Genomic DNA, 27606 nt, shown 5'->3' with positions numbered 1-27606 from the left:
AAGCTCGAAGAGCAGCAGGCAAAAGCAAGGATGACGCGGAGAGATGCTAATGTTCTTTCTGTTTCTGAGGATAATAGTTCTGGAGACAAGCAGTTCTTGGGCGGTTTATAGAGAGCAGCAAGACATAATCTTTGCAAGATTTAGCTTGAGCACCAGAGACAGTTGTTTTATTTCTCGGAACGAGTTTGCATATATATAGAAGCGGGAGAAGCAGGTGGGGGAATACACCTACGGCCTCACCCTCACCGGGCTTTGTGCTGCGCCCTCCTGGGGGAGTTGGCTGACACGGAGGCTCAAAGGAACTTTAGGGAGGTTACTCGATGACATTTTGACATTGCCGAGGTTGGAGGTGACACATCTTTGTGGGAATTAAAATATTTGGGCCAATTATAACAATAAACATGCCCTAAAAGGGAAAAGAGAAAAAAAAAAGCAGAGGTTTTAAGCCCTCCGTGTTGACTGATCTCTCCCACCCTCTTGGGGGAGGCCTGGAGCGAGTGTCTGGGACACAAAGACTTTCTTTCCTGCGGGCATTTCTGGCCCGGCTCAGGAGATAATGAGATGCCCTGGGAGCTTTGGATTTCACTCTGACAGTTCTCTCCAGTTTGATCAGCATTCTTGGAGTGACGGCTAGGGCTTGGCACCTGTCTGGGCACTCAGAACACGAAGTCCTCTTGGTTTCTGCCTGCAGGGAGCTTGCAGTTTGGCAAGAAAGACAACACATGCATTTTAATAACTGTAAGACAAAGTGGAAGGTGGGAGACGGTGCCGAAGGGGGTGTGTGTGTGTGTGTGTGTGTATGCGCATGTGCGTGTGTGTGCGTGGGGAGAGGGGGATTGCGAAGCGATTCCGGGAGTCTTCAGACCAGGCTCAGGAGCATGGGTACAACTCAACCCTCTGACGTGGGAAGAGCACAGACCCCTGCACACGGTAGCTCCCGCAAGCACCGCAGGGTGCACCTGGCTCTCGAAGGCAAGTCCATGGGAAGGGCGGGAAGGGCGGGAAGGAGCTGGAGCCACGCCACGGCGGCTCTGCGTGCTGTGACATTTGACTTCCCGTGACCATCAGAAGCCCCCACATCAGCACCAGTGCAGTATGGGAAGCTGCATCTTGCAGTTGGACCGTGGGTAACGGGAGTGGGGAAGGATCAGAGGCCAAGACAACAGTGTGGAGAGGTGGGTGTGGCCTCGGGGACAGGTGCTTGTCCCTCTGGGGTCTGCCCTCCACACCCAGGCAACCACGGCCAGGGCAGCTGCCTGAACTAGAAGGAGACATCATGATTGTCATCAGTGGCCAGTACCTCCGTCCACTGAGTACTTACCTTGCACCAGGGAGCATACGAAGGGCCTTTCACAGGGAGCCTGGAGTCAAGCAGCCTGGATCCGTGGCCCAGCTCCCCACCTCTGCCAACTTCTTAGGCTCAGTTTCCTTATCTGTAGAGCAAGTAATGGCAAGTGCTGGTTGAGCACTTACCCTTTGTCCGGCGGTTGGTTTCTGAGCCTGTGCGGTTAGCAGCAAAAGTCTCCTGCCTTGGGCAGCCCTGCTGGGCAGTGATGAGGGCAGTGTGAGATAATGGGGGTGAAGCACTCAGCACTGGGCCAGGCACACAGGGACATCTCCTTGTAAGATGCTGTTATGGATGGAATGCATGTTGCCCCCACCCCCCAGTTCCTATGTCGAAGCTCTTAACTCCCCCCACCAACCCCAGTGTGGAGATGGGGCCTTTGGGAGGTGGTTAGGCTTAGATGAGGTCATGTGGGTGGGGCCCCCAACATAGGATTAGTGTCCTTTTAAGATGAAACCTCAGAGAGCCTGCACTCTCTCCAAGCTTGCACAGAGAAGAGGTCATGTGAGCACATGGTGAGATGGCAGCCACCTATGAGCCAAGAGGACAGGCCTCAGAATGACAACTCCCTTACTGACACCTTGATTTGGGACCTCTCGTCTCCAGAACCATACGAAATACATTTCCGTTGTTTAAGTCACCCCGTCTATGGCATTTTGTTATGGCAGTCAGAGCAGACTAACACAGTCACCTCGCTTAATCCTTAAATCTCTAGGTCAGTGCCATTAGACCCATTTTCTAGATGAAAAACTGAGGCAAAGAGCATTTCGGGGGCATGACCTGGGCGATACAGCTGCACAAGCTCCAGTTCTAACCCCGGCTCGGAACCGCACCTCCCTGAGGCAGATGGGAGCGTGGCTGCCAGGGTTCAAGTCTCTTGAGCCCTGAACTCTTTATTGCCCATGACAAGTTCCCTTTCCTCAGCTCAACTCAGGAGTCTCATCTGTGAGAGGAGCAGAGTTTGGAAAGGTTAATTATGACAGCGGACATTGAGTACAAGCAAGTGCAGGTTCTCTGTCGGGATCTGAGCCCAGATCCATGAGTTACATGAGAAAGACCTGTGGGTGCTGATAGGGCTTTGCAGGGTGGTTGCTTTCGCTAATCCTTCTACTGCTATTAGCTGTTACATAATAACTGGTTCAGAAAATGGTATGGTGCCTTCTCACAAAAGTAAAAATAGAATTACCACATGAGGGGCGCCTGGGTGGCTCAGTCAGGCAAGCGTCTGAGTCTTGATTTCAGCTCAGGTCATGACCTCGAGGTTTGTGAGTTCGAGCCCCACATCGTGCTCTGTGCTGACAGCATGGAACCTGCTGGGGATTCTGTCTGTCTCTCCCTCTCTCTGCCCCTCCCCTCTGCTCTCTCACTCTCTCTCTCTCAGAATAAGTAAATAAACGTTAAAAAAAGAGAATTATCATATGATTCAGCAATGTTATACTTCTGATATAAATCCGAAAGAATTGAAAGCAGATACTTGACTATGAGGAGGGACTCGTATATTCATGTTCACAGCAGCCTTATTGACAACAGCCAAGACGGAGAAGCAGTTCATGGATCAATCAACAGATGAATGGATAAACAAAATGCAGTATACGCATACAATGAGATATTACTCAGCCTTAAAAAAAGAAGGAAATTCTGACACGCTGCACCATGAATGAACCCCGAGGCCATTTTGCTAAGTGAAATACGTCAGCGCAAAAAGGCAAACACCTTGCAGTGACTGTGACAATTCTCATGGTGAGAACTAGCGTAAACATCCAGCCAGAGAGGCTGGCACTGGGCCTTTGGAAGACCGTCCCCTGGGCGAGGGCGGTTTGCCCAGATGGGACTGGGTGAAGATGGCTACCGAGGTTTGCCTCCCCGGTTCTGGAGGTGACAGGACGGAAGGCCGCCAGCCTGTGGTCCCGCCTGGGCTTCATGTTGGTAAGCGGCAGTGGTGTCTCTGCCTGCTCCCGGCCATCTGCCAGCCCTGTGGTTCCAGGCTCACCTCCCTGCGACGGCCAGAGAGCCGTGTCCCGCATGAGTCGGCCAATGTGCTGTTTGGTGGCCGGAGGTTAGAAAACTTGGCTGTGACTTCCTTGGACAGGGCATGAGATGCTCAGCCTTTTCTGCTTATTTCTCCAACTGTATAAAGACTGGGAAAGCTCACTTTGATGCCTCCTCTATGAAGCCCTCCTGGTCTCCCCCACCGCAGACTCCATGCAGTTCTTCCTCTGTGCTCCTGTTGGACCTTGATACCCACATGGGAACAGAAGTCACCTGGAACTCTAAACTTGGATGGGAGGGCTGGGTCACTGCAGGGCCCCTAGCACACCACGGTGCAATCCCTGTTTGTTCTAGAGGCGAATGAATGAGCAGGGGAGCCCTGGGCATGCAGGAGAGAAGACCCTTGTTCAGCTTTTCCCTGTTTCCTTTGGATCTCACTTCCTTTCCCACGTCTCCCCCCCCCCCCCCCCCCCCCATTCACTGTCATGTTCGTTTAGCCTCCCCTTAGACTTTCCCTCATGCCTGGGGAAATAAAACCCAGTTAGAAGTCAGTTCCAATAGGGTAAGAATTGGGTTGACGTGATTTAATTACTGCCTTTCCCAGAGGCCCTTGTGGGCAATGACTGGATGTCACAGAAGACAGGGTGGTGGGGCACCTGGTGACTCAGTTGGTTAAGCGTCCGACTCTTGTTTTCAGCTCAGGTTATGGTCTCACAGTTTGTCAGTTCAAGCCCTGCGTCTGTCAGCACAGAGCCTGCATGGGATTATCTCTCCTTCTCCCTCTCCTCTCCTACTCATACTCCCTACTTCTCTCAAAAAAAAAAAAAAAAAAAGACAGGTGGTAACTGGCTTCCAAGGGAGCTCCCAGGGCACTCACCTCTGGGTATCCCTCTCCACATTGAATTGGGGCTGGCCTGCATGATGAATAGACTATGGTAGAAGTGATGGGGGGTGACTTCCAAGATCAGGTCAAAAAGGCACCGCACCCTTGGTCCTCGGATCACTTGCTCTGGAGAGAACCAGCCGCCATGACATGGGGAGACTCAAGCCGTCAGTTCTGGGGAGAGCCCCACGTGGGCGGGAGCACAGGCCCCACATCCACAGCCAGCAGCAATTTGCCAGTCACATGTGGGCTATTTTAGAAGTGCATCCTCTAGCCCCGCCACATCTTCAAATGATGGCTGCCTTCCCTGGTATCAACCTGCAACTTCATGACCATCCCCTGAGCCAGAAATGCCCACCTAAGCTGTTCTTGAATTCCCGACCCACAGAAATGATTAGAGATAATCAATGGGTATTGGTGTTTACGTCTCTTAAGTTTTGGAAGGACTTGTTATGCAGCATTAGCTAATTAATACACATAGGACTCAAAGGGCAGAATTTCAGACATGAAGACCCTTCCTGTAATTGAACTGCCCACTTCCGCAGTGCAGTCTGGGAGTGTTTTATTTTGTATTTAAAAAATTTTTTTTAGTGTTTATTTATTTTTGACAGAGAGAGAGACAGAGCATGAGCAGGGGAGGGGCAGAGAGAGAGAGGGAGACTCAGAATCTGAAACAGGCTCCAGGCTCTGAGCTGTCAGCACAGAGCCTGACTCGGGGCTCGAACCCACAGACCGTGAGTTCATGACCTGAGCTGAAGTTGGACGCTCAACTTACTGAGCCACCCAGGCGCCCCTGGGAGTGTTTTAAAGTCACAAGTTCCACGGTGTGGCCCCACCACCAGGTGTCCCGTTCAGCAGCCGTGGATTCCCGCCCTCATCTGCTGACCTTCAACCCTTCCCTCCTAAGGGGGCCCCAGGAGTATTATATGTGAAGCCCTTGGCTGGGGTTGCAGGGACACAGGGACACAGGGGCTCCCCCGCTCCCATCCCGGACACACGCTCTCCCAGGAGCCATGAGGAGCCTCGCTATTGCTTGTCCACTGGAGCCCCACATGTGAGCACCAGGCTGGATGCACCATGCACTCCGGGAGCTGGTGAAGTGCAGGTTCTGTGCAGGGGCAGAGAAGAGGCCATCTTCCCCTGCCTGTGTCGCCTAGGGGAACTGCACAGCCACACTCTTGGGGCTCCAGGGACCTTAGTCTCTCCACCAAGCAGCATCTACGGCTTGCCTCTCAGCTATCTGAAAGCTCACACGCAGAACCTCGGACCTTCCTCTGCTCAGTTTGGCATTCTTTTGCCCAATAGGACTCTGTCCTACTCCTTCTGACACCAAACGGCCAGATTCTGGCAGGGACTGGAGGTGATGGAGTGCCGTCAACACCAGCAGTGTCTGAGGGCCCGGGCCAGCCAGCCAAATGCCCTGGGATGCTCATGCGGGGCCGCTGGCATTACTGCCCTGAGATCCTGTCCACTCTCCTCTTTGCTCGTCACACTCCATTTCCTGTGACCGCCTTGCAGCTCCTGGAAGGTGGCTGCGGGCTCCTATTCTGCCCTGCAGACCCTTCTTGTTTCTTCAGCACCTACCAAGTTTTGCTGGTGGCGGACTTTCATCGTACTTCTTAATATCTGACTCACGGAATCAGTGCTCAAGACCAACTTTGCTTGATAACCCTGGACACATTAGGTGTTCTCTGTGTGCTTCTGACTCCCACACTTTGCATGCTGTGTGGGTGCCCACAGCACAGCGTCCTCGTCCCTTTGCCCAGCAGCATTCAAGCCGGGCTGTTATCCTTGCTTCTCCAACACGGTCTCCTTGCCATTGTTTTCTTCTTCATTCCTCAGACCTCATCTGAGATAAATCTTCAAGCCCTCCACTCCTCCCCGAGCTGGTCTATGACTCACGAAGCCCCATACTTCAGAACAGGCCGTCCCCAGCCTCCCCGCTCTGCCCTCCCTGACCCAGTGCTCTCTCTCCAGCGATGATGGACTTTATTGCAGCGCCGGGTTAGGGTTTGGTCCTGGATTGGTGATGTTATTAAAAACAGATTTAGTAATGCTCCAAGCAGTCAGTCCGCCTGTCCAGTAATGGTTCATCATTGTCATAAAGCTGAGGGGTCAGCTCATCTCTGCTTTTAGGCACGACCACACATACGTCATGCCAGAGAGAAGGGCTGATCTTTTATTTGTTGTTGGTTTTCAAAGACCTCCGAAGAGAGTTCAGCCTCCCTCGGAAACCCACTCCGGTGAGAGCCAGCGGCCCCCAGGCCGTGCCGCTGAGCCGTGTGTGTGCATGTGTGCGATGTGCACGCTCCAGGGGTGCTGCAGAGACAGGGACCTTCTGCCCCCACCGCTTGCCCCCTGCCCCCTTCTGCAGGTGCAAGGGTGGGAGACAGCTGCAGCAGAGGGGAGCAAGCAAGGAGGGCGGGAGCAGTGCGCCGAGGACTGCACCGTGCCTTGGGTCCCCACACCACTCAACTCTGTGACCTAAGGCATGCTGATCAGTTTCCTTGCGCCTTAGGCCCTCAACTGTGGTGGGGGAATGATAATGGTTACTTTGCAGTGTTCTGAGGCTTGCAGATGATACACGCGAAGTGCCTTGTCTTTAGAAAGTGCATCATAAATGTCTGCTATTATTGGGAATAGAGAAAAAAAAAATGATGCCTGGGGGAGGCAATGGGAACTTTTGGACTTGAGAATCTCCTGAGAACAGAATGTGTGGTCTGTGTGGGCAGACGTCAGCCGGGGGTGAATCCTCCAGGGAGACTCCTCTGCTCGCTGCACCAGGTCACGGAGAAAGCCTGAGGCCGCTCCAGCCGGTAGAGGGGCCCGTCCCTCTCTTGTTTGCATCCTGGACACTTCCAGCTGACTGGCCATGGCATCATGTCCTCAGGCCGTGGGGGGCACGGGCACACTGCTGTGTGTTCTGTAGAGGGGGGGCAGTGGGGGGCGATACACACTGCCTGACTTGATGAGAAGCAACTTGTCCCTGGCTGTTGGTTTCCATGGCAGCACCAGGAAAAGCAGCCAAGCAACCAGGCAGTTATGCTTGAAAAAAAAAGTAGTATGATTTGGGAACCTAGTGACTGTCATAGCCCTGTGTATGCAGAATACAGAAATTCATTTATGTAACAAATATTTGATGAGCATCTACCACATTCGAGGCATCGGAGGGCATAACAAAGATCCCTGTTCTTGGGGAGTTCCCACTGTGGCAGGCGAGGGTGGAGAGGCAGACAGCAAACAATAAACATAATAAAGACACAAATTATACAGTATTTTAGGAGGTAAGTGATGCTATGGAGAAAAAGAGGAGGAAGAGAAAAAGCTCATGGGAACTAAGAGTGCTGAGTGAAGGTGGGATGGGTTGCAGCATTAAATACGGTGGTCAGTGACATTTGAGCAAAGATTTAGACAACTTTCAGGGTTAGCATGGTTGCGAGAACAGCATGTGCAAAGGCCCTGAGGCAGAAGTAGGTGTGGTATGTTCAAGGACCAGGGAGAAGGCAGTGAGGCTGGAGGGGAATTGGAGAAGGAGGTAGGAGGGGGCCTTCAGGGCAGAGAGGTCATGGAGGTCAGATCACATAAGGTCTTTGGACTTGGGCCTTTCTACATGAATGACCAGTCAGAGGCTATAGCAATAATCCAGTGGGAGATGATAGTAATGACAGTGGAGGTGGTGACAAGTCCAGGGCAAATCCTGTTCCACAAAGAGTTATAATTAGATACCAGGAATCAGATGAGCTTGTAGATGACTAACTCTAAGTGCAATAACCTAAGAGTTGCACCAAAACAACAGCAAAAGAAAGAAGGGATTCTCAAGAGGGAAGGAGCACATCTGGCTGATAAAATCATTAAATCTTCAAATGTTAGAGATGGGCTTTGAAGGGTGGAGGGTTCCAACGGGGAACAGATGTGGGAAGTCAGTTAGGGCAGGAGTTGCAGCCTGGGAAAAGCAGGAAGGGCAGAGAGGCCGGGACAGGCTGAGGCCTTTCTCTCTCCATCTCTACTCTCCTGCCTCAGCCTGAATCTGAGGGAACAGATTGGGGCAGACTGGTGGGGGAGCTGGGGAGCTGTTTCAGGTAGGAGGTCAGGAGGACCTAAAATGAGGGCAGCAGCTAGGGGTCTAGGAAGAAGGGGAAGCATGGGCAGGATGCTTGGGACAGAGGTCTAATGTGATCTGTGCGGTGATTGGCTGGCAGACAAGGGAGGAGTCAGAGATGGCCCTGAGGCCCAGCTTGGGCCTAGGGAGCATAGGGGTGCCCCTAAAAGAAGTAGCTGGGTGGCAGGAGTGCAGAAGAGAGGAGAGGTGGTTGGGCGATGACTTTGCTTTTGGACATACTGACACCAAGATGTCCAGGGGGCCGTGGTCAAGCAGGGGTTGGGAATGCCGGTCAAAGCTCCACGGCCACACTCCGCTCTCTGCTGATCTGCGCCGATTTGTTTGTTGAGGAGATCACAGAAGCGGCGGGAAGTCTGCAGGACTAGGCTGGGAAAAGGGGCAGGAGCCAGGTGAAACCAACTGGCTGGCTTCCGCAAGCACTGAGTGGTGTCACCTGCACGGGCGCACTGGCGTGACAACTGAACGTTGGATGCCGACCCCTGCCGGTGACAAATGAATACAACCTTACCCGTCTCGTGCTTCAGACTCCGTGTTCCGGGAGGGAGCGTGAACATCCGGGGGTTGGGGACAGGGGGTCTTGCCTTACGGCTTTCGCAGTGGGAGGAGGGGGGAGTTTCCGCTTCCCAGCAAGGTCTGTGCCATGGAGGTTCCCCAAACAGGGGGGGTCACGTGCTGGAAGCCACAGGAGACACAAGCCCCTGGGTTACTTGGTTAGTTCTGCTGTACCCACAGATTGGGGGTGCATAAATACAGAAGTGTATTAGCTCATAGTTCTGGGGTCTGGAAGTCCAAGACCAAGGTGGGAGCAGGATCGGTCGCTTCGGAGGGCGGTAGGGCAGAATCTTTCTATGCCTCCCTCCTAGCTTCTGGGAGCCTCAGGTGTTCTTGGGGTCATAGATGGCTGTCTCCTCCCTGCATCTTCACATTGTTTTCCCTCTGTGGACCTCTGTGTCTAAATTTCCCGTTTTTTCCACAAGGACACCAGCGGTAACTGGATCAGGGCCTGCCCTAACTGATCTCATTTTTAACTTGATTACCTCTGTAAAGACCCTCTTTCCATATAAAGTCACATTCGGAGGTAGTGGGGGTTAGGACTTCAGCGCCTACTTTGAGTGGGGGGTGGGGGGTGGGGGACACAATTCAGCCCATAACCGTCCCCTACAGTGGCACGTTGGTTTGGCTCTTTTTTGTCACTTCATTTCCCTTCCTCTCAAGAACAGGATGGTTTTCATCCTGATGACTTTAGAAAGCTATTTATGTAATTGTCAATTGCTAAATTATGGAAATGAAATAAATCTGCTTTGCTGCTTCAATCATTCATAAAAATCAGTTAATAAGCTTTGGTTTGCTCTCAGCAACTTCTGTTGATAGAGTGTGGATCCAACACTCTGGTAGTGGAGAGTGTCCCTAGCCACGGGATAAATGTTTTTTCCATTATTAACTTTATTGTTGTGGTGCAAAAGTCAGTCGGCAAAGTGAAGCTGTTCTCATTGCTTTTGGACGGGAAAACATGTTCGGCACGTGGGCCATGCACAGGGGCCATATACCAATTTGCAGCGAGGACCCGTCACCCCCAGCCCACCCAGGCACCGCTGGTTCGCCACTCAGACCTTTTCTCCAAACCTGTTTGACGTCCCCACGGTTGTCAGAAAGGACTTAAAGTCACACATGTGTCCTTAGGCCCGATATATTCGGCGCCTCTGCTTAGTCCTTTTGAATAAACTTTTTCTGTCTTGTCACCTTGGGCCTTTGCTGGGGACCCCGGCTCTGCCTGCATTATTCTGAAGGAGGACGTGAGGTCTTTGTTCCAGCCCTCAAGCCCCCTCTTTCTAGCAGTCACCCAGTCCCTCCTGTATCTTCTCTGAGGTCCAGCAGGCCAGAAATATTGAGCTCTGCTGTATAAGTGGGGAAACGGGGTCACCAGAGGCGGACAGGCACCCAGAAATCTGTTTCCCTCTAAATAGAGCTAGAAAAAGGAGATTTGGGGATTCATCCAGCAGACCCCCCAAGAAAAACCTACAAGCAACCAAAGAAAAGGAAGTGGGAACATGGAAGAGAAGAAATCATCACTTTTATGTTCTTTGGAGGGGGTGTTCTCTCCAGATGTCCAGAGAAGCCCCTGGCCTACAGAGAGCAGCGGTGCTGAGTAAACAGGAAACGCCAGGAATCTATTTTTATTTGGTGCTGTCTTTACTTTCCCTTGTTTCAGTGGAAAATGAGTCTGGATTCCACAAAACTCCTTAGTGAACAACAAATATAAGCGGAGGCAATGCCAAGGCTCTCGATCCTCAGCGGTGGTTTGGATCAGTTTCTTCTTTGCGGAGACCTTGGAGGCTGGGGCTGGCTGTGCCGGAAGCAGGTGGCTTGCTTTAGAGGAGGCCCGTGGAAAGGCAGTCGAGGGGAGCACTTGGGCCCCTGTAGCAGATTTCGGTCCTCCTCCTCAGAAGCCTGCCCTCCCCACCCCGCTCCACGGCAGCAGCGGAGAAGGGGGGCGCTCCTGCTCATGTCCCCTCCTGATCACGTCCCCATCAGAGTCAGCCCCTGGGGCTGGAGGCTGGAGACCTCTGCGCCACGGGGAGAGCGTGGCCATGGCTCTGCGGTCTGCAGGGATGTCCGACTGGTCCCGAAGCAGGGCAAACTCCGCAGGAGGAACCCCTCGTTTGGCCAAAGGGCTGCATTGCTTGGAGATGTCTTCCTCCACCCCTGCCCTGTTCATTTCTCTGGTGTTGCCGTAGGGCCACCCGTAGGGAGCTGGTGGATAGTCAAGGAATGAGGTGATCATAAGCCTCTTTTGCTACTGAACTCGGGACTGTTTCTTGTTTGTATGTTTAGGTGCGACTGATGTTTCCCTCTACATTGGGAAGGTTTCCCATTATGTCTGCTGCTCCCCTCGGAACACCTGTCTTCATCCCGCTGCCCTCCTCCAGCACCGCCCCCCCCTCCCCCCCAAGCAGATGCCTTGACTATTCTTAAATTACCATATATCAGGTTTACTACACTTTTAAAAAAGAACAAGGATATGATGTTCATTAAGATTAAGCCTAGGAGCCACCAGAAACTTGTGGTCATTTTCTTGGGCCCACCTTCTCCTGTCTCCTATCTGAAGACCGCCCCCTACTGGTTACGGACTGTCATTGAACAGTGCTGCCCTGTAATTTGAATGCTGGGAAGAGCTTCTTCCTGAATTTCATGAAGCGATTCTCAAATGGGCTCATCCTTTCCCCTTATGTGCTAGCAACAGCCACATCTAACTAATGTTTTCTGTTAACCCCATGAGTGTTGGGAAAAATCAGACCCTTCCCACGGCCAGGAACGCAGTCTCTCCAGCCAGCTGGAGAAGGGGTTGGCTGTTATTTTTTTTTAATGCTTATTTATTTTGAGACGGCAACTGCAGGAGGGGCAGAGAGATGGAGAAAGAGAGAGAGAATCCCAAGCAGGCCCCGTGCTGTCAGAGAAGAGCCCAATGTGGGGTTCGATCCCACGAACTGTGAGATCATGACCTGAGCCGAAATCAAGAGTGGCACGCTAAACCCACTGAGCCCCCCAGGGCGCCCTGGCGGTTGGCTGTTTATTGTAAACATGCCTCTGAGTAGAAGGAGGTGAGCTTCACTGACCTGGACCTTCCCATGTTGGGCCTGGGCCTTGGCTATCTGTCACCGAAACTTGCTGGTCAACCTCACTCTGCATCTACTTCTCTTATAGTATTGCTTACTGCCTCTCTTGCTTTGCCAACAGATTTGGTTCTTCTATGCTCACAATTCCTTCTTCTCTATAACTTCAGTCTCCTACTGACCATGGCTTGCTATCGCCCTTGCTGTCCCTTCTGCCTTCACACCTCCCCAGGAGGGCTCCCAGCCTCAGCTCCCCACCTAACCCCTTGACACTCTCCACATCTCCCAATTCAGGTTCTGGGGAGTGCAGTTCTGGCTGGCCCGGCACACCCTTCTCTGGGCCCAGCTTTTCTGCCCAAGGCCATCTCAGGGGTCACCACCCAGCCTTTATGGCCTGGCTACACTGGTCATTTCTGGTAGGATGTGATGTGCCACAAATGCAAAGCCTGAATTCAGTCCTTGCTTCTTGAATGTTTATTATGCCATCTAATATCGATGGTGAATGACTAAGAAAGATAAAGGGGAATGTCATGAAATTCTGAGAGGCGAGTTTCTTATTATGCCCTTAGGTCCACCCTGGACCCCCAGAACTGAAGTTAATGCCATCATTTCCTTCACAAATCAAACCCAAGCCCTTAATTCTGTGTCAGAGCTGGCCACTCAAGGCCTTCTAACCTGCCTTTCTCGTCCTATCAATTGCCTTCCTCTTCCAGTGACTCCATGTTGCAGATGTTTCCAAGCTTACTCTGAGCTACTCAGCTTCTCTTTTGCTCACGGGCTTCCATCTAGGTCTAAATTCTATATGGACTTGGAAGGCCAGCTCAATACCTGCGTTAGTTTCCTAAGGCTACCGCAGCAAAGTACCACAGACTGGGCTGCTTTAAATAATAGAAAGGTATCCTCTGATCAATCAAGGTGTTGGCAGGCTGTGCTCCTTCCCAGGGATCTAGGAGAGAATCTTTCCTTGCCTCTTCTCATTTCCGGTAGCTCCTGGCATTCCTTGGCTTATGGCTTCGTGACTCCAATCTCTGTCTCTATCTTCATGTGGCTTTTCCCCCAGTGTGTCTGTTATCTTTTCCTGTTCCATCTCTTATGAGGACCCTATTATTGGATTGAGTAGTCCAGAATGTAATCTAGGATGACATTGTCTCAAGATCCTTAATTTAATTACATCTATAACCCTTTGGCCAAAGAGGTCATATTCATACGTTCTGGGTGTTAGGAGGTAGACAAATCTTTGGGGGGGGGCACCACTTAACCCACCATAATCCCCAATTTCTTTTTGAAGACTGCCTCCTAGTCAAAAATGACCGCTTTCCTCTCTGGGCTCCCATAGCCTTTATTCAAGTCTTTTAAGGAACAGTTGATGTTGTCTTGTGCAGTGTAGGTATAGCGATACTAGTGATAAGAGTGTGGATTGCAGAGTTAGATGTCCTGGGTTCAAATCCCAGCTCTGCCAGTCGCCAGCTGAATGACACTGGTTGAACCACTTCACTTTTTTTTGCTAGAGCTAGGATGCAAGGAGGTGCTTAGGGCACAGCATTTAAGGAGCTACTCACTCTCAGGGCCCCTCAGGTGCTGGGTCAGCCCTGTCACCATACCGAGAGTAAGATTTCCATGATCTTTCTTCAATTTCATGCCCCAGGTGCCTCTCTTGACTTACCCTAGTCTCTGCCCTGCCTCTTGCCCTGTTTTTTTAATCTCTAAGATAGGGATAATGACCTCCCTGGTACAGAAATTATAAGGGTTAAGTGAGTAGCACAAGTGAAAGAGCACAGCGCCTGGCACATCATAGGGGCTCAAGAAATGAAAGCTGTTGTTTACCAGACAGTAAGTTCCTGCAGAGCTGGTCTTCATGTCGAATTCATTTCTATACTCCTAATAACCTTAAACACACTGCATCGAAAATAGTATGTGATCAATTACGTTTAAGCGAATCAATCAGTCTTTGGGAAGTTTGAGGCATGTGGTGATTGGGTCTATAATCAGGCAAACAACTCAAACTTCAAGACCCTGGATCAAGAGTGCTTGAGTTGGGTCATTTCCTGGTTCGTGTTTAGCGTCTTAGAAGGTTTAGGTGAGGAACTTTGGACGGAAGGAGTAGAGCCCAAACCTCAGAAAATTGCTGAGGTTGGTTTTCAAATTAGAACCATGAAGGAAAAGTCTCCCAAAGTGGGATGTGTGCACACTGGAAGGATTAGCTTGCGTCTGGGTAGCAGCAGCTCGAATGTGCAAAGTGGCTTTGGTTCACGCGTGCTGGTCACGTCAGGAGTGGAGGGGCTCCTTCTCTGGCACTTGCCAGCTCCCTGGGAAGGAGATTCTTTCCTGGAACACGGGGGCTATCTTGCACCTTGCCTGGAACTCTGTGAAACTGTTGGCAACATCTGGCTCAGCTGGGTGCACCCCAAAACACCACATTTATTTGATACTGGAGTTGATATGCCTCTCTTACATTGTGGTTGGGACTCATTAACTCTCAATAAGGACCAACATTGAGGGAGGAGTTTCCTCCCTTTTTTTTGCAAAAAATGTTTCCTTGGACGGGTCGTAGCTCCTGTAACTGATTTGCTCTCCTGGCACAGGGCTGCATGTTGTGTGGTACCCTGAGGCTGGTAAGAAAGGGGACAGACTCAAGAATTCCTGGGTGGGAAGGCTTTTCCCTGCACTTACCACAACTGCTAAAAACGCGACGTTTAATAGCCCAAGACTGGTCTGTATTTGCATGGAAACCATGTTTGTGGGGATTTTTTTCTTTTTTAATTCCAAGACAGCCATAATAAGAGCCAGACTGTTGATGAGTCCAATGATTAGAAGCAGCTCCTAAATTTCCCACACAATCACGTTAGGCTCAATTCTGAGATCTTCTTCTAAAAGTTCAACACGTGTGGTGTTTATCTAGCAACTTCACTAAAGCACTCAGATCCACTAGCGCCAGACATGTGAATTAGGTAGGCAGTGGCCAGTGCAAGGATTATCTCCATAACCAGCCCTGGAATTTAAGGAAAGCAGTCTGGCGGAGGGGTGGGGGTGGGAAGGTTCATTTTAATTACTGCTATATTTATGTCCATAACATCACTATTAAGTTGGCAAGTATGAAGCAGCCTTTAGCGTGGCCGAGCGCAGACGGTTACCATCCCTGGATGAGCTGTGCGCTTGGAAACAAGGAGCATAGAGAGGGTTCTTGGCTTCCAGGAACTTGGCTCAGTGTTTCAATCCATTTAAGTCATACCCACCATTTACACCTGCTTCTTTTGGAGCCAAACTTGCACATTATCACCATTACTCTTCACTAGCACTGACATTGCAATAATCTACGAAATCTGCCTTTTCCTGTTCTTTCTTTGCCACAAAATAGAATTTCCAGGAGCTTGTGGGGGTGGGATGGGGGTGTCGAAAAATACATTCTGAGTCACTGCTTGAGAAGTTATTGTATTTTTTCCCCAAGTGATTCTGGTAGTGAAAGTATTATGGTTATAGACTAAGCAAACACTTCAAGTGAAAACAATCAGATGGTAAAGTCCTCTGCTTTGATGAAAGGTAGCTCGTACGCGCGCTTCTGAGGCTATTATCAACTTGGACTATGGGACTGGAAAGGCTCTTCCAGTTCAGGTAGTGGTGCTCACAAAAGAACCACTGCTTTCAAGAGAAACTTGGGCACCCATAACGAACTCACCGCTTCCATCTGTATCTTATATAAGCAACAAGATCCTAATGTAAATATCAAGACATGGCTCCACCATGCCATAGCATCCTAGTTTGTCATGGACCACGAAGTGCCACTTTTTCAACTCCTGAATGTCCAAGGAACAAGAAAGACACTGCATAGCAAGGGCAAGGGAGTCTGGATTAGGGCTTGGCAAACTACAGGCCTAGGGCTGACCACCTGTTTTGTAAATAAAGTTTTACTGGCATACAGCCGTGCTCATTCATTACGTATCATCTATGATTGCTTTCATGCTATCATGGCTGAGCTGAGTGGCTGCGACAAGCAACATTGGCCAACAGACCCAAAAATATTTACTCTGTGCGTCTTTACAGGAAAATTTTGCAGGCCCCTCGTCTAGACAAACAGTCAAATGAGTCAAGTATTGGCTAAAGGTCCCCGATTCACAATGCCAAGAGAAGGACTGGGTTGGCTTTGGTTGTTGTCATGCACTTTGTAATTTAAAAAATCTTATGAGCCAATACAACTAAAACTCCTATTCACCTGGCTTTGAAGAAGCAATGTGGAAAGTAAAATTACGTCTCGATATATTTTGTATGTTGCCTGGACTTCTAAAGCGTTGCTGGATTGCTCAAATGTGCATAAGTCAATGTCATTTCACAAAATTTTTAAAAGATGCGAATGTTGGCGACTACTAAAGTATTGGCATCATGCTTGTGTCTGTGCAAAATTCTGCAGTGCTCAAAACCACGTGCTGTAGCTATAAATGGAGTCCCACTTCAAGTACAACTCTTTAGTCTAAATATTTTCGCAATCTTTGAAACCAGTTTTAAGAGTCATCAGAAATCTGTAGTTTAAGACACCAGACACATTTCTTAGCTGAGCCTTCAAGTGCCAACATGTTGGACCGATTCAGTAAAACATGCCATAAATTATAGGACTGTTTTATTTGAATTAGGGGGATACTTTCCACAATAGCAGGAATTCTTACCAGGAGTTCAAAAGCCAGACATGGGCTCTAGGCTATTATTCATACGTGGGTGATAGATTCGGATCTTGCCTTTGTGGCCAGGTTTGGTCAGGAGCATAGGTTACGACAAGGAACGAGGCTGAAAGACCCAAAGCAGTTCAGACGACAGTCTCAAGAGCTCCGGGATAAACAACCTTTACAAATGCCAGACAACTGGCCTGAACAATTTTGGACTGGCATGTCAGACGTGATCTGAAGGTTTTGAAATGTCATTAGGGATAGGGCTTATTACTTGATTTTGGTTACAGTGAAGGCTAGCTTTTTTCTTCTCATTTAAATATATTAGCAGTTCATAAATAACAGATATGATTATGGACTCTCCCTACAAATATATCTTAGTAGGTATCTGACTAGTCACAGCAGTGGAGCCAGGCAGGGTACAGCAGCACATGGCCTTCCTCTCTGGTCTCAGCTTGGGCCACCTGGCTATGTCTACAGACTTCAATGGCTAAAATCCAGGTCTCTAATCATAGCTGTCCTTTTGCCTAGAAGGAATTTATAAAGCTCGAGATAATACTTGGGGAAGACATGGTATGCTAGTGAAGGTAACACTAAGAACTTAAATATGAGTTTTGACCCTTGTGTCAGGAGTTAAATATACCAGTAGATAAGTCATAGAACTAAACAAATACAGGCATAGGATATGAAGTTTTCAATTTCAACTCAAGTATAATAGGATCATACAGCTGAAGAAAATGTTCATCATCCTATGTTTTTTGAAAAATTGGTCCTAATTCTGAGGTGGTTCCTTTCTTAATCTGAAAAAGTTCACCAGCCAAGGTACACACCATCACAGAATGCCACTTACAAACTCTAATTTTAAAGACAAAAGGATGGTTATAATAGGGCTCATTTTCAGGAAAGATGATTCACCATTCTAACTTAGGAATAGAAAGGTGAGATCTTTATGGGGGAGGCTCATAAAAGATGTCGTAGGAGAAATGAATGTTCTCAAACCTTTGGTACCAGAATGAGGTTGTGGGATTAACATGTCTCTTTAAAGCAAAGCAGCTGACGCTCTAAGTCGAGTGGGAAGAGCAGCCTATGTGCTCTGTAGCCAAATCGTGAACGCACATTTTTGTGTGACAGTCCTGCTTGAGTAGCCAGGCCCTAATTAAGATCTAGCCAGTTAGAAGTTCACCAGGGGCAAGTGCAGGGTGTGGGGAACACTTCAAATTACATTCCATGAAGACATGAGGCTGTCAAGGCTTAGGAAGGCCCCGCTGTCCGCACAAATGGAGACACGGTGAAGGACCGGTAATGCTAGCTAGCACATGTCAGCACAGAAAAGCTGTGGACACAAATGGAACATGTGCAGTTTTTTTCAAAGGTGATATCGAATAACAGGCCAGAAGCCATCCCTCTCGGCATTTTAGACCTCTTTCTTCTCTCCACTTTGGCTCTTCGTTGAGTCACTTCCATCAGGCAAAGTTCCATAGGATAAGCCATTTGAATCTGGTTGTATTTTGTCCAGTGTTTGTTTCCCTGTGGAGATAGTAATCACAGAAAATCTTTTGTGCTCATACAAAAGGATAAGTCTTAATAATTTCTCCTCTCTCCAAGCCACATTTTATTCCCCCCCACCTTTTTTTCATAATATGTGGTCACCCTGTAAACAAGAGATAAACACCGGGAAGAAAAGGCCTCAGAACTCCATGTCCCTTGACTGTGACCAAGCGCCGTGACCAAGCGCCTGTGACCGCACAGGGCCTACTGTGCTGGGCATGGAAACCAGGTTGGATCAGTCACGGGGGGGACATGAAGCATCCACTCATCTCCACACCTTCCTGCCCGGTGTCCTTCCCCCTTTTCCATGTTTGTTCTAAGTATATAACAACAGAGAACCAGACATTTCATAGCAGATTCTGGAAGCTGCTACTGATCCTATGTATGGGGCTTTGTGAAATGAAACTCGGGTTAAAATATGAAAAACTTATTATTCCACCCAAGACTTCTAACCATACACGTCATTTATAATGCACACCCTTGCCGCGAATGCCAATTCTTGCCCTGAATGCTCTTAGCTGATCAGGGGGACTCAAGGGGAAAGAGAACACAGAACTTCTTGGGCCATATTTTCCAGTCATAGGGAGAAGGCTTTATGAATTTTTGCTTTGAAGGTTTGGGCCTAACAGAATGGTAACGGAAGCTGTCAGATCACCGTTACTTCCGCTAGAAACCTATCAGGTCACCCCAAATCCCTAGCAAAGCTGGAGATACTGGGTGGGCAGGAGAGGGGGTAAGGACACAGCAAACTTTGCTTTGTTCTGAACATTGCTTCTGTTGTCTACGTGACTAAAGCAAGTTATTTCCCAGTGAGAGTGGGGGACTGGGAAGACGGCGCATGTTACCTGGATCAGGATGAAGGCAAATGTGGGGGAGGGGAAGAAGCTATTCATGTTCAGGTGACTGTGAAGAACATCCCTTTTGGTCCCACAGTGCAGAAGCCACTGCAGTCTTTCCAGGAACTATATTCCTTAGCAGCCCAACCTCCTGCCCTTAGATGTTCCTTCAAAGGCTCCCCAAGCAGCAGGGGTCTGCTGTTGGGCAGCCATTCCCACTCCTACCCCTCACCCTTTTTCAGTTTAAGGAAATCCAAAAAGGAAATTTGTGACATCACCCAAATCAAGAAAACAGGGCCAGTTCTTTTATATCCCCAGTGTTCTGTGCGAAATTGACATTCAAATAAATGATTACTAACACTTACAGTTAAAACATCACTTCTGGTTTCATCGCTAAATGTACATTTTTTAAGGATAAGAAATGTGTTTTATATTAATTTAACACCCCCCAAATAATAGCAGCGACTACAATTTATATGGATAAAGTTTTCCATCATAAATTAAAGAATAGACAGTTTACCAGGAATATTTCCAAAATCAATGTAGGACTGTGGCAGATGTTCCTTATCTCGATTTCTTGTGATCAGAAACACACCAAGGAATGACAGAAAACACCTGTAAGAGTAATATTAATAAGGAACACAAGAACATGAAACAACTCAGGGTGTTAAATAACCAAGCTCCATATTCTACATGATGACACAAATTCCGTTGGTCTTGTTTTTTTCTGTTTTTCATGGTAAGCCTTCTAGAACTTGTCTTAATTGCTGCAGCCAATAATACTTTCCCCCAGAACCAAGACCTGGGCAGCTTCCAATAAATCTCTGCCCCAGGTTTTTACCATCTGGAGGCTAAATCAGGCTCTAAACCCTTTGGGTAGACACTAGGTCTCATTTTCTATCCATGCATGCCCAGACCCATTACTGGCATGCAACACAAGCAAAAAAAAAAAAAAAAAAAAAAACAAACAAGTTCTCTAATTTTCTAAGAAATTTAATTGTCCTTGGCCATAAGAATAGTCATAGTTTCCAGATCCTAGAAGTTTAGGCTCGCCCAAGCATCTTATGAAATTGAATTTTCAAGCTAGATGGTTTTCTACACTGAAAATAGTCTGGGCTCAAGTCTGCATAACAATGGTCATGCAGAACACCAGATCAAGAAACAACTAAAGTGCTAAGGGAGTGCCAGCTGGAACCAACAGAGGATCTTAGACATCGGTGACATTCTGTCAACATTCTGCCCTCTGTTTGCAAGAATGTCAGCAATCATGCCCACCAAATCTCCAGGAAGGGGGAATGATGGGCGTCCAGATACAAGGAAGGGGTACCACCAATCTGATGTTATTAGGTCCAAAGCTAATAATCTGTCCTAGACTTGACCTTTTATTCTAGATAATCCCAGAGGCATCTGTGGTTCCTGAGTGAGATCTAACCTAGAATTTTCCAAGAGTGAGGTAAATCTGATTTAGTACAAGAAGGTCATGGAGTAGCTACAACAACCAGTGGATTTATTGAGACTTTGGCTGGAACTGAACATCCCCAGTTTTAGAACCCTCAGAGAGATACCCAAATCACCAAGTCAAAGACACGGAGTCCTGTGTAGGGTCATATAACACCCTGTGTAGGGTGTTAAATTGAAAATATTTTCTTTTAAGAGCTCAGGAAACTAATTTTTCTTATATTACCTTCCAATTTTCTATACCTGAGGTTACAATGCCAAAAATCCTACATAAAAGTAACAGGATTTCACATTCCCTCACTTCTGAGACACTACTCACCCAAAAATATATATAATATGGTAAGAAAAGCTGCACCAAGGAATCCTGATAAATATGATACCTATAACGGGAACGAAAGACAAACTTAATTTTAGGATAAGAATATATATAAAAGCTACACCTGTTTTTTTAAATTATGTTAATGTATTATTTTTTCTAGGCATAGGTACCCTTAAAAATGCACATCCGTAGCTTAGTTTGAAAATATTTGCAAGCCACACTCAGATTTTCAGTGATTTCAAAAGAACATAGATTCGTAGGCTCTATGTAATGTATTCTTATTATACATCAACACAATTAACATAACTTTTGCAAATAGAAATTTCTTATCCAGTTTAGGGATTTAGCCCACTGAACACGCAAGAAAACAAAACTCTAGTGCCATTTCCTACCTACAGTTTTAGGCCAGGGGTCAGCAAGCCTGACCTGAGAGCCTGCGTGGACTCTGGGGCCTCTGACACAGCATTCCCTTCAGGGCAGTTGTTGGCCACCCAGGCTGTCACTCTTGGCAATGCCCCGTGTGCACTCAGCCACTGGAGGGCACCGTAGTCGTTCCACCCAGCCCTATTTCTCACTGTCAACCCCCTCTCCCTTCTCTTTCTTCTGGTCGCCCTTTTGGGGGAAGGAAAACTTGGATGCGTTGTTTACTATGAGGAACTTTTCTTCTCTCCTTGTTGGTCTCAAGGATTTCTTCTTGGTCTAAGGTCCCAAAGCCTTCATAGAATTGTTTTTTCTTAAAGTCATCTTTAAATTATGTATTACTTGGAATTGGATTTTTGTGTGTGCGGTGTTATCCTTGCTGGTAGCCAACGAATATTACTGAGTCCTTTGGGCCAGCTACTGTTCGGGGTGCTACAGACACCATGATGAACAAGACAGAACCCATATGAAAGGAGTGCTCTCAGAAGCCCATCTCCTCACCTGGAGAATAAACTTCGTACAGGAAGGAACCACGTTCCAGTCCCTAATACATATCTGTTGGAATGGATGAGAGGTTTGAAGCATTTTTTTCCATGTTATTGCACACTTTTGTGTAATCATTTCAATGTTTCCATGTTATTCTAAGTAACTGCCCTATAATATTCATTTCTTTTAAGGGCATTTTCAGCTGTTTTGAAATTTTTTTGCTGTAGAAAATTAGTGATAAACTTCTTCATACGTATTTTTTTTCTCAGCGTTTAGGATTTTCATTTATTTATTTGTTAATTTGCTTGTTTATTTGTTTAGAGAGCTTGCACATGTGCAGATGGGGGGAGGGAGAGGCAGGTGGAGAGAATCCCAAGCAGGTTCCACACTGTCAGTGCAGAGCCTGATGCAGGGCTCGATCTCACAAACTGTGAGATCATGACCTGGGCTGAATCAAGAGTTGGTTGCTAACTGACTGAGCTACTCAGGCACCCCAGGATTTTCTTGTTACTGCTGCTTAACGCAGAATTTCTGCTTCAAAGAGTAGAAACATCTTTTTTAAAATCCATAGTAAAATACAAATGACAAAAAGTTCACCATCATAACCATTTTTAAGTTTGTAGTTGTGTTAAGTATATTCACATTATTGTACACCTAATGTCCAGACCCCTCTCACCTTGCAAAACTGGAAGTCTCTACCCATTATATGACAAGTCCCCATTTCCCCCTCCTCTAGCCTCTGGCAATCACCATGCTACTTTCCGTATCTGTAAGTTTGACTACTCCGATACCTAATATAGGTGGGATCCTACAGCATTTGTCTTTTTGTGACTGGCTTATCTCATAATGTCCTCAAGGTTCATCCATGTTGTAGCATGTCTCAGCATGTCCTACCTTTTAAAGGCTGGATAATAATATTTCATTGTATGACATACTATTCCACTCATCTGTTGATGGACATTTGAGTTTCTTCCACCTTTTGGCTGTTGTGAATAATGCTGCTATAATCCAAGCATACAAGTATCTGTTCAAGTCCCTGCTTTCAATTCTTTTGGATATGGACCTAGAGGTGGAATTTCTGGACTGTATGGTAATTCTATGTTTAATTTTTTGAGGAATAGTGTTTTCCAGAGTGGCTACTCCATTTTATAGCCCCATCAACAATGCACAGAGTTCAAATTTTTCCACATCCTCACTGACACTTGTTAATTCTTTTTTTTTTTCTTTTTTGCTAGTAGCCATCCTAATGGGTAAAAGGTGGTGTGTCCTTGTGGTTTTGATTTACATTTCCCTAATGATTAGTGATGTTGAGCATCTTCTCGTGTGCTTATTGGTCATTCATACATCTTCTTTGGAGAAATGTCTGTTCAAGTCCTTTGCCCATTTTTAAATTGGGTTATTTTTGTTGTTGTTGTTGTTGAGTTGTAGGATCAAAGATTAGAAACATTTTTAAGGCTCTTGATGAAGACAATGAAACCCAGTTCTCGGAGGGTAGTGCCATGCTACCCAACTCCATGAGAGTGCCAGTAATACTGCAGCCTTCTTGGCGTTAGTTATTGCAATAAAAAGAACAAAACAAAAACTTCACTAGTTCGTAGGCAAAATATGATATCACATTGTAATTTTAAGCTAGACTTTTTGATGGGGGCAAAAAAGGAAAATTAGTCAAGAAGCTTCATCTCCATTCCATACTTCAGTAATAGCAGATGAACTATTATCACTTCCAGAAAGTTCCAGCCTCTCTGACTCATCAATTACTTGGCGTGCTAAATATTGAGATTCCAGCCCTGTTGGTCCTACTACAGAAATGTTCTTTTCAAGGGAAGTACATTTTTTACACGTCTTTACAACATTAACTATTAGGCTGTATGTCATGCCTGTACCTCTTTTGGGGCCCTATTATTTTTGTTTCTAACAATTCTAGGGCACACTAATGTGCCATCTTTTCATACTTTCTTTTGTCAGCAAGCATAAAATTCTAAAAAAAAATCAGATGTCTTGGTATATGATCTTTCTCTTTAAACGTAAGGTTCAGTTTTGGGAAATAAAAAATGCATCGATTACTTTTAAAAACTGCCCACTGGCAGTCACATTGCCATGAAATAAGAAAGGTGTGTCAATTAGGAAACATAATCCCTAAATGCTTCCAAAATACATAAACTTTGCTTTGGGAAATGAACTTCCAATATAAGAAGGTAGTAAATATATCCAACAAGCCAATAAACTAGGGCATAACAGTACTAACCTTAGGAGTGATATACTGGAATCTATTATATTTTGGTTTGGACCAAGTTTCAAATTTATGCTTTTTTTTTTTTTTTTTGATCTCTTCTTTTTTTTTAATTTAATTTATTTTTAAATTTACATCCAAGTTAGTTAGCATACAGTGCAACATGATTTCAGGAGTAGATTCCTTCATGCCCCTTACCCATTTAGCCCACCCCTCCTCCCACAACCCCTCCAGTAACCCTCTGTTTGTTTTCCATATTTAAGAGTCTCTTACATTTTTGTCTCCCTTACTGTTTTTATATTGTTTTTGCTTCCCTTCCCTTATATTCATCTGTCTTGTATCTTAAGTCCTCATATGAGTGAAGTCAAATTTATGCTTTAAAAAAAAATGCTATTGTGTCTCACATATATATGTTTCTGAATTGTCAATAAATACAAAGGACTGTAATAGTAGAAAATAGAGGCCAGAGCAGTGAAGATAGTAGCTTCTATTCTCATCTGCCTGCCTTTCCCTGGAACACTGGATTCAGTTTGGACCCCAGTCTTTGATCTAGGTGATCAGTGGTAAGGGGCAAGGAAGGAAGAGTTAATGGAAAGAGGAATGTTTGGCCCAGAGACAAGACACAAGAGGACCCTTCAGCTGCTTTGATTATCAGAAGGGCTGGCAAGGAGGGGCGCCTGGGTGGCTCAGTTGGACTTCGGCTTAGGTCATGATCTCGCGGTCTGTGAGTTCGAGCCCCGTGTCGGACTCTGTGCTGACAGCTCAGGGCCTGGAGCCTGCTTCAGATTCTGTGTCTCCCTCTCTCTCTGCCCCTCCCCCGCTCGTGCTCTGTCTCTCTCTCTCTCTCTCTCTCTCTCTCTCTGTCAAAAATAAACATTAAAAAAAATTAAAAGAAGGGCTGGCAAGGAGAAGACTCCAGAAAGCAGAAGATGAGAGTCTTGAATTTACAGGGAGGCTAGTTTCAACCCCACTATAAGGAAACACTTTCTAATAATTAGAGCACTCCAAATAATTAGGGGGATCCAAAACAGGACTGAGCTGTCTCGGGAGATAGAGAGCACTGGGAAGCCTTCCCACAAAGGAGAATAACCTGTCTGCGAGGATGTTATGGAGCAAATTCAGATCCGGGTGGAGGTGAGCAGGGTATGATACTGGCTACGTAGGTCCTTTTAACTGAAGATTGCTTGGCTGTCTTGTTTACTCCGAGAGAAACTTTATTTATGCTTTTGTGGGGGTCGAATCACCCGAGCAGAGAAAACCCAAGCTCACCTGCGATAATGGCGCTGGTCGTGAAGAAAACATGGTTAATGGGCACCACCATCGCTGTGTTGTAGAGCTTCGTGGCATGATTCAGGAACCTAGAGCAGAAGGCACTTACTGAAGCTCTGGCTTTAAGAGACGTTCAGCAACAAGTTAACAGTAACCTCAAGAAATGCATGTCCTTAAGCTACAACTACAAAGGGAAAGGAAGTGCAGTAAAAGGGCATTTCCAATCAGCAGTCATAGCTTATATGCATCTGATGTATGAGATCAGATGTCAGGTTTTATGGTCTGTTTAAACCAACAACAGTAACAATGAAAAGCAATTAATCATATTCTGAGGCCACAGAAGTTTGAGTTGGAAGTGAGTCAAGCTGCTGGACCAGTATCACACTGGAGCTGATTCATTAGGATAGACCCTAGAATCTGTTAAATATCATATCTGGGGAATAGTGTAGCTATCCATTGACATGCCACATGCCAAGAAGGAAGATGGAGAAGTAAAGGAATGTTTAATGTTTCAAAAACAATGCTCCGTGCTCCAGCTGCACAGCACATGTAGGGAGCTCAGTTTTGCACTCTGGCCACCAGCGCGACTCAGGTTCCCACATCGAAGCCGTGCTGCCCTGTCATTGACGTCAACTGAGCAATTTTAAAAAGCACTGACGTTTAGGTCCTGTCTTAGCACAATTAAAAAGAAATGCTTTGTGGGTAGATCCCAGGTGTGTCTGAGCACACGTGTGTGTACATGCATGCATGTATATGTGTGTGTATATGTACCTATCTATGAACGAACAAGACCACTCCTCAGGCGGTTTTGATGGGTGGCCAGTTCTACAGTTCTAGTGCATTCACGGGGCACCAGTGTGGAAGAGGCAGGGACTGGGACAAGGGTGGTGGGAATGCAGGGTGCCTTGGGTTGGACCTGCCTCTTAAATTCATAAAGCTGAGTTTAAAGATAACGATGCTAATCACCAAATTCCAAAAAGATGTTATAGCCGTGCTGATGAATTCGGAAGAAGAAAGGGAGATGAAACAAAGTGGCAAGGCTCAAGCATTAGAAACACACTCATTCTCATAAGGAAATGACAAATGAAACAGTGACAAAACACTGGGTTTTTCCAGTCACTCTCCACCTTCCTTGCAACAGGCCCATGTCCGACCCAGAACTATTAGGCTTTGCTGCTAGCATCTATGGAGGGAACGGCTCTCTTCCCGAGTTTAGGCCCTGATTTCCCAGCTGGCTCCGGGATGGAGCTTTTGCACAGCATTTTGGGATAAACAGAAAACTTCCTGGCTGGCTAAAGACAGCCTCGCAGGCAAAGGCATAATCATGATGTGAAACGGAGGGGAAGTGACTGGAGCAGAAGGAGGTGGCGGAGGGTGGGGGGGAGAGAAGAACAGAAATTTAAAATGTTCCATGTCACCACTCTTAGGCCCCAAGAGAAACATAAAACAATCATTCCGCGATCCCATGGGTACAAAGAAAATTCTGGCCAAGGATGCAAAGTTCTGGGGAAAGGATTTCCCTCCCGGCCAAACGTCTGGTTTTGTCCATCCCTGGGCAATTAATGAGCATGAGCTAAGAATGAAGGTGAAGGGTTCATGTATTTCCTATATTTAGAATGAAATCCTGGATGTGGACCTTCCCCTTTGATTTATTGCTAATGACAACCTGCGTACGATGGATATTAATTACAAGCAGAAGAGCATCAGGAAAGTATCAAAGTGCACTTAGCTAGATTGCGGCCATACTTTAGAACTCACAAGACATGAAGGCAAAGCTTAGTAAAAACTTATTATTGGACGCGAAGGAGAAAGCAAGGCGTGCTGGCTGAGGACAAGCTGAAGGCCCTTCACCCTCAGAAATCAGTTACACCTCATTTTAATTATCCACGGACGCCAATAAAGATTAATGCTCAGAGAAGCACGGGAATGTTGAAAGATTAGTGAATAGGTAGAAGCTAACTTACTTGACTTGGAAAACACAAGACGCTATCATGATGATAAACATGATATAGAAGATGGGATAAGTCAGTTGCATTTTATCCGTCACAGAAAAAGTGATCATGCCTGAGACTGCTTTTACTGAAATGACAGTCAACGAGGCTGAAAAAGAAAACAGGAGACACAAATAAAATACATTTTTGAGACAGAATTACCAACAAATATCTGAAGCTTACACAGTAGAGTGGTCAATACTCCAGTCATGCTTTCAGGACGCAGGCTTGTGAGAGGTGGGGGTAGTTCGTGGCTCCAGACAAGGGGTAGCCCGGCCGCTCAAGCCGTGCAGCACTTTGAATTTGCCTAAATCAGCTAAAGATCTGCTACGCGACTGGGTGCTTTTTATCTTGGGAGCAAGATGCTTATTTTCCAGCCCTCACTGCTGAAAGGATGTCGCAGAGGTTATAATTACTAGGAGATGGGAGAGGAGAAAACAATGAAGGTG

General features: G+C 46.9%; 1 protein-coding gene across 1 annotated transcript in view; it reads right to left on the bottom strand.

The window, feature by feature from the left end:
- Positions 1–15357: 15357 nt before the first annotated feature.
- The window catches only part of NIPAL2 (NIPA like domain containing 2), an 84367-nt gene continuing 72118 nt past the window's right edge, over positions 15358–27606 (bottom strand). The window contains exons 7-11 of the mRNA XM_032591928.1: positions 27131–27266; positions 25167–25255; positions 20762–20822; positions 19505–19599; positions 15358–18127 (exon numbers count right to left, since the gene is read on the bottom strand). Coding sequence (XP_032447819.1) covers positions 18015–18127; positions 19505–19599; positions 20762–20822; positions 25167–25255; positions 27131–27266 — 494 coding nt within the window. The 3' untranslated portion in view covers positions 15358–18014. The remainder of the gene's footprint in view (positions 18128–19504; positions 19600–20761; positions 20823–25166; positions 25256–27130; positions 27267–27606) is intronic.

The sequence above is a fragment of the Lynx canadensis genome, chromosome F2 (genome assembly GCF_007474595.2).
Source record: "Lynx canadensis isolate LIC74 chromosome F2, mLynCan4.pri.v2, whole genome shotgun sequence".
Classification (NCBI taxonomy): Eukaryota; Metazoa; Chordata; class Mammalia; order Carnivora; family Felidae; genus Lynx; species Lynx canadensis.
Note: the sequence above shows the minus strand (reverse complement) of the source record. Positions and strands in the feature narration are given on the sequence as shown.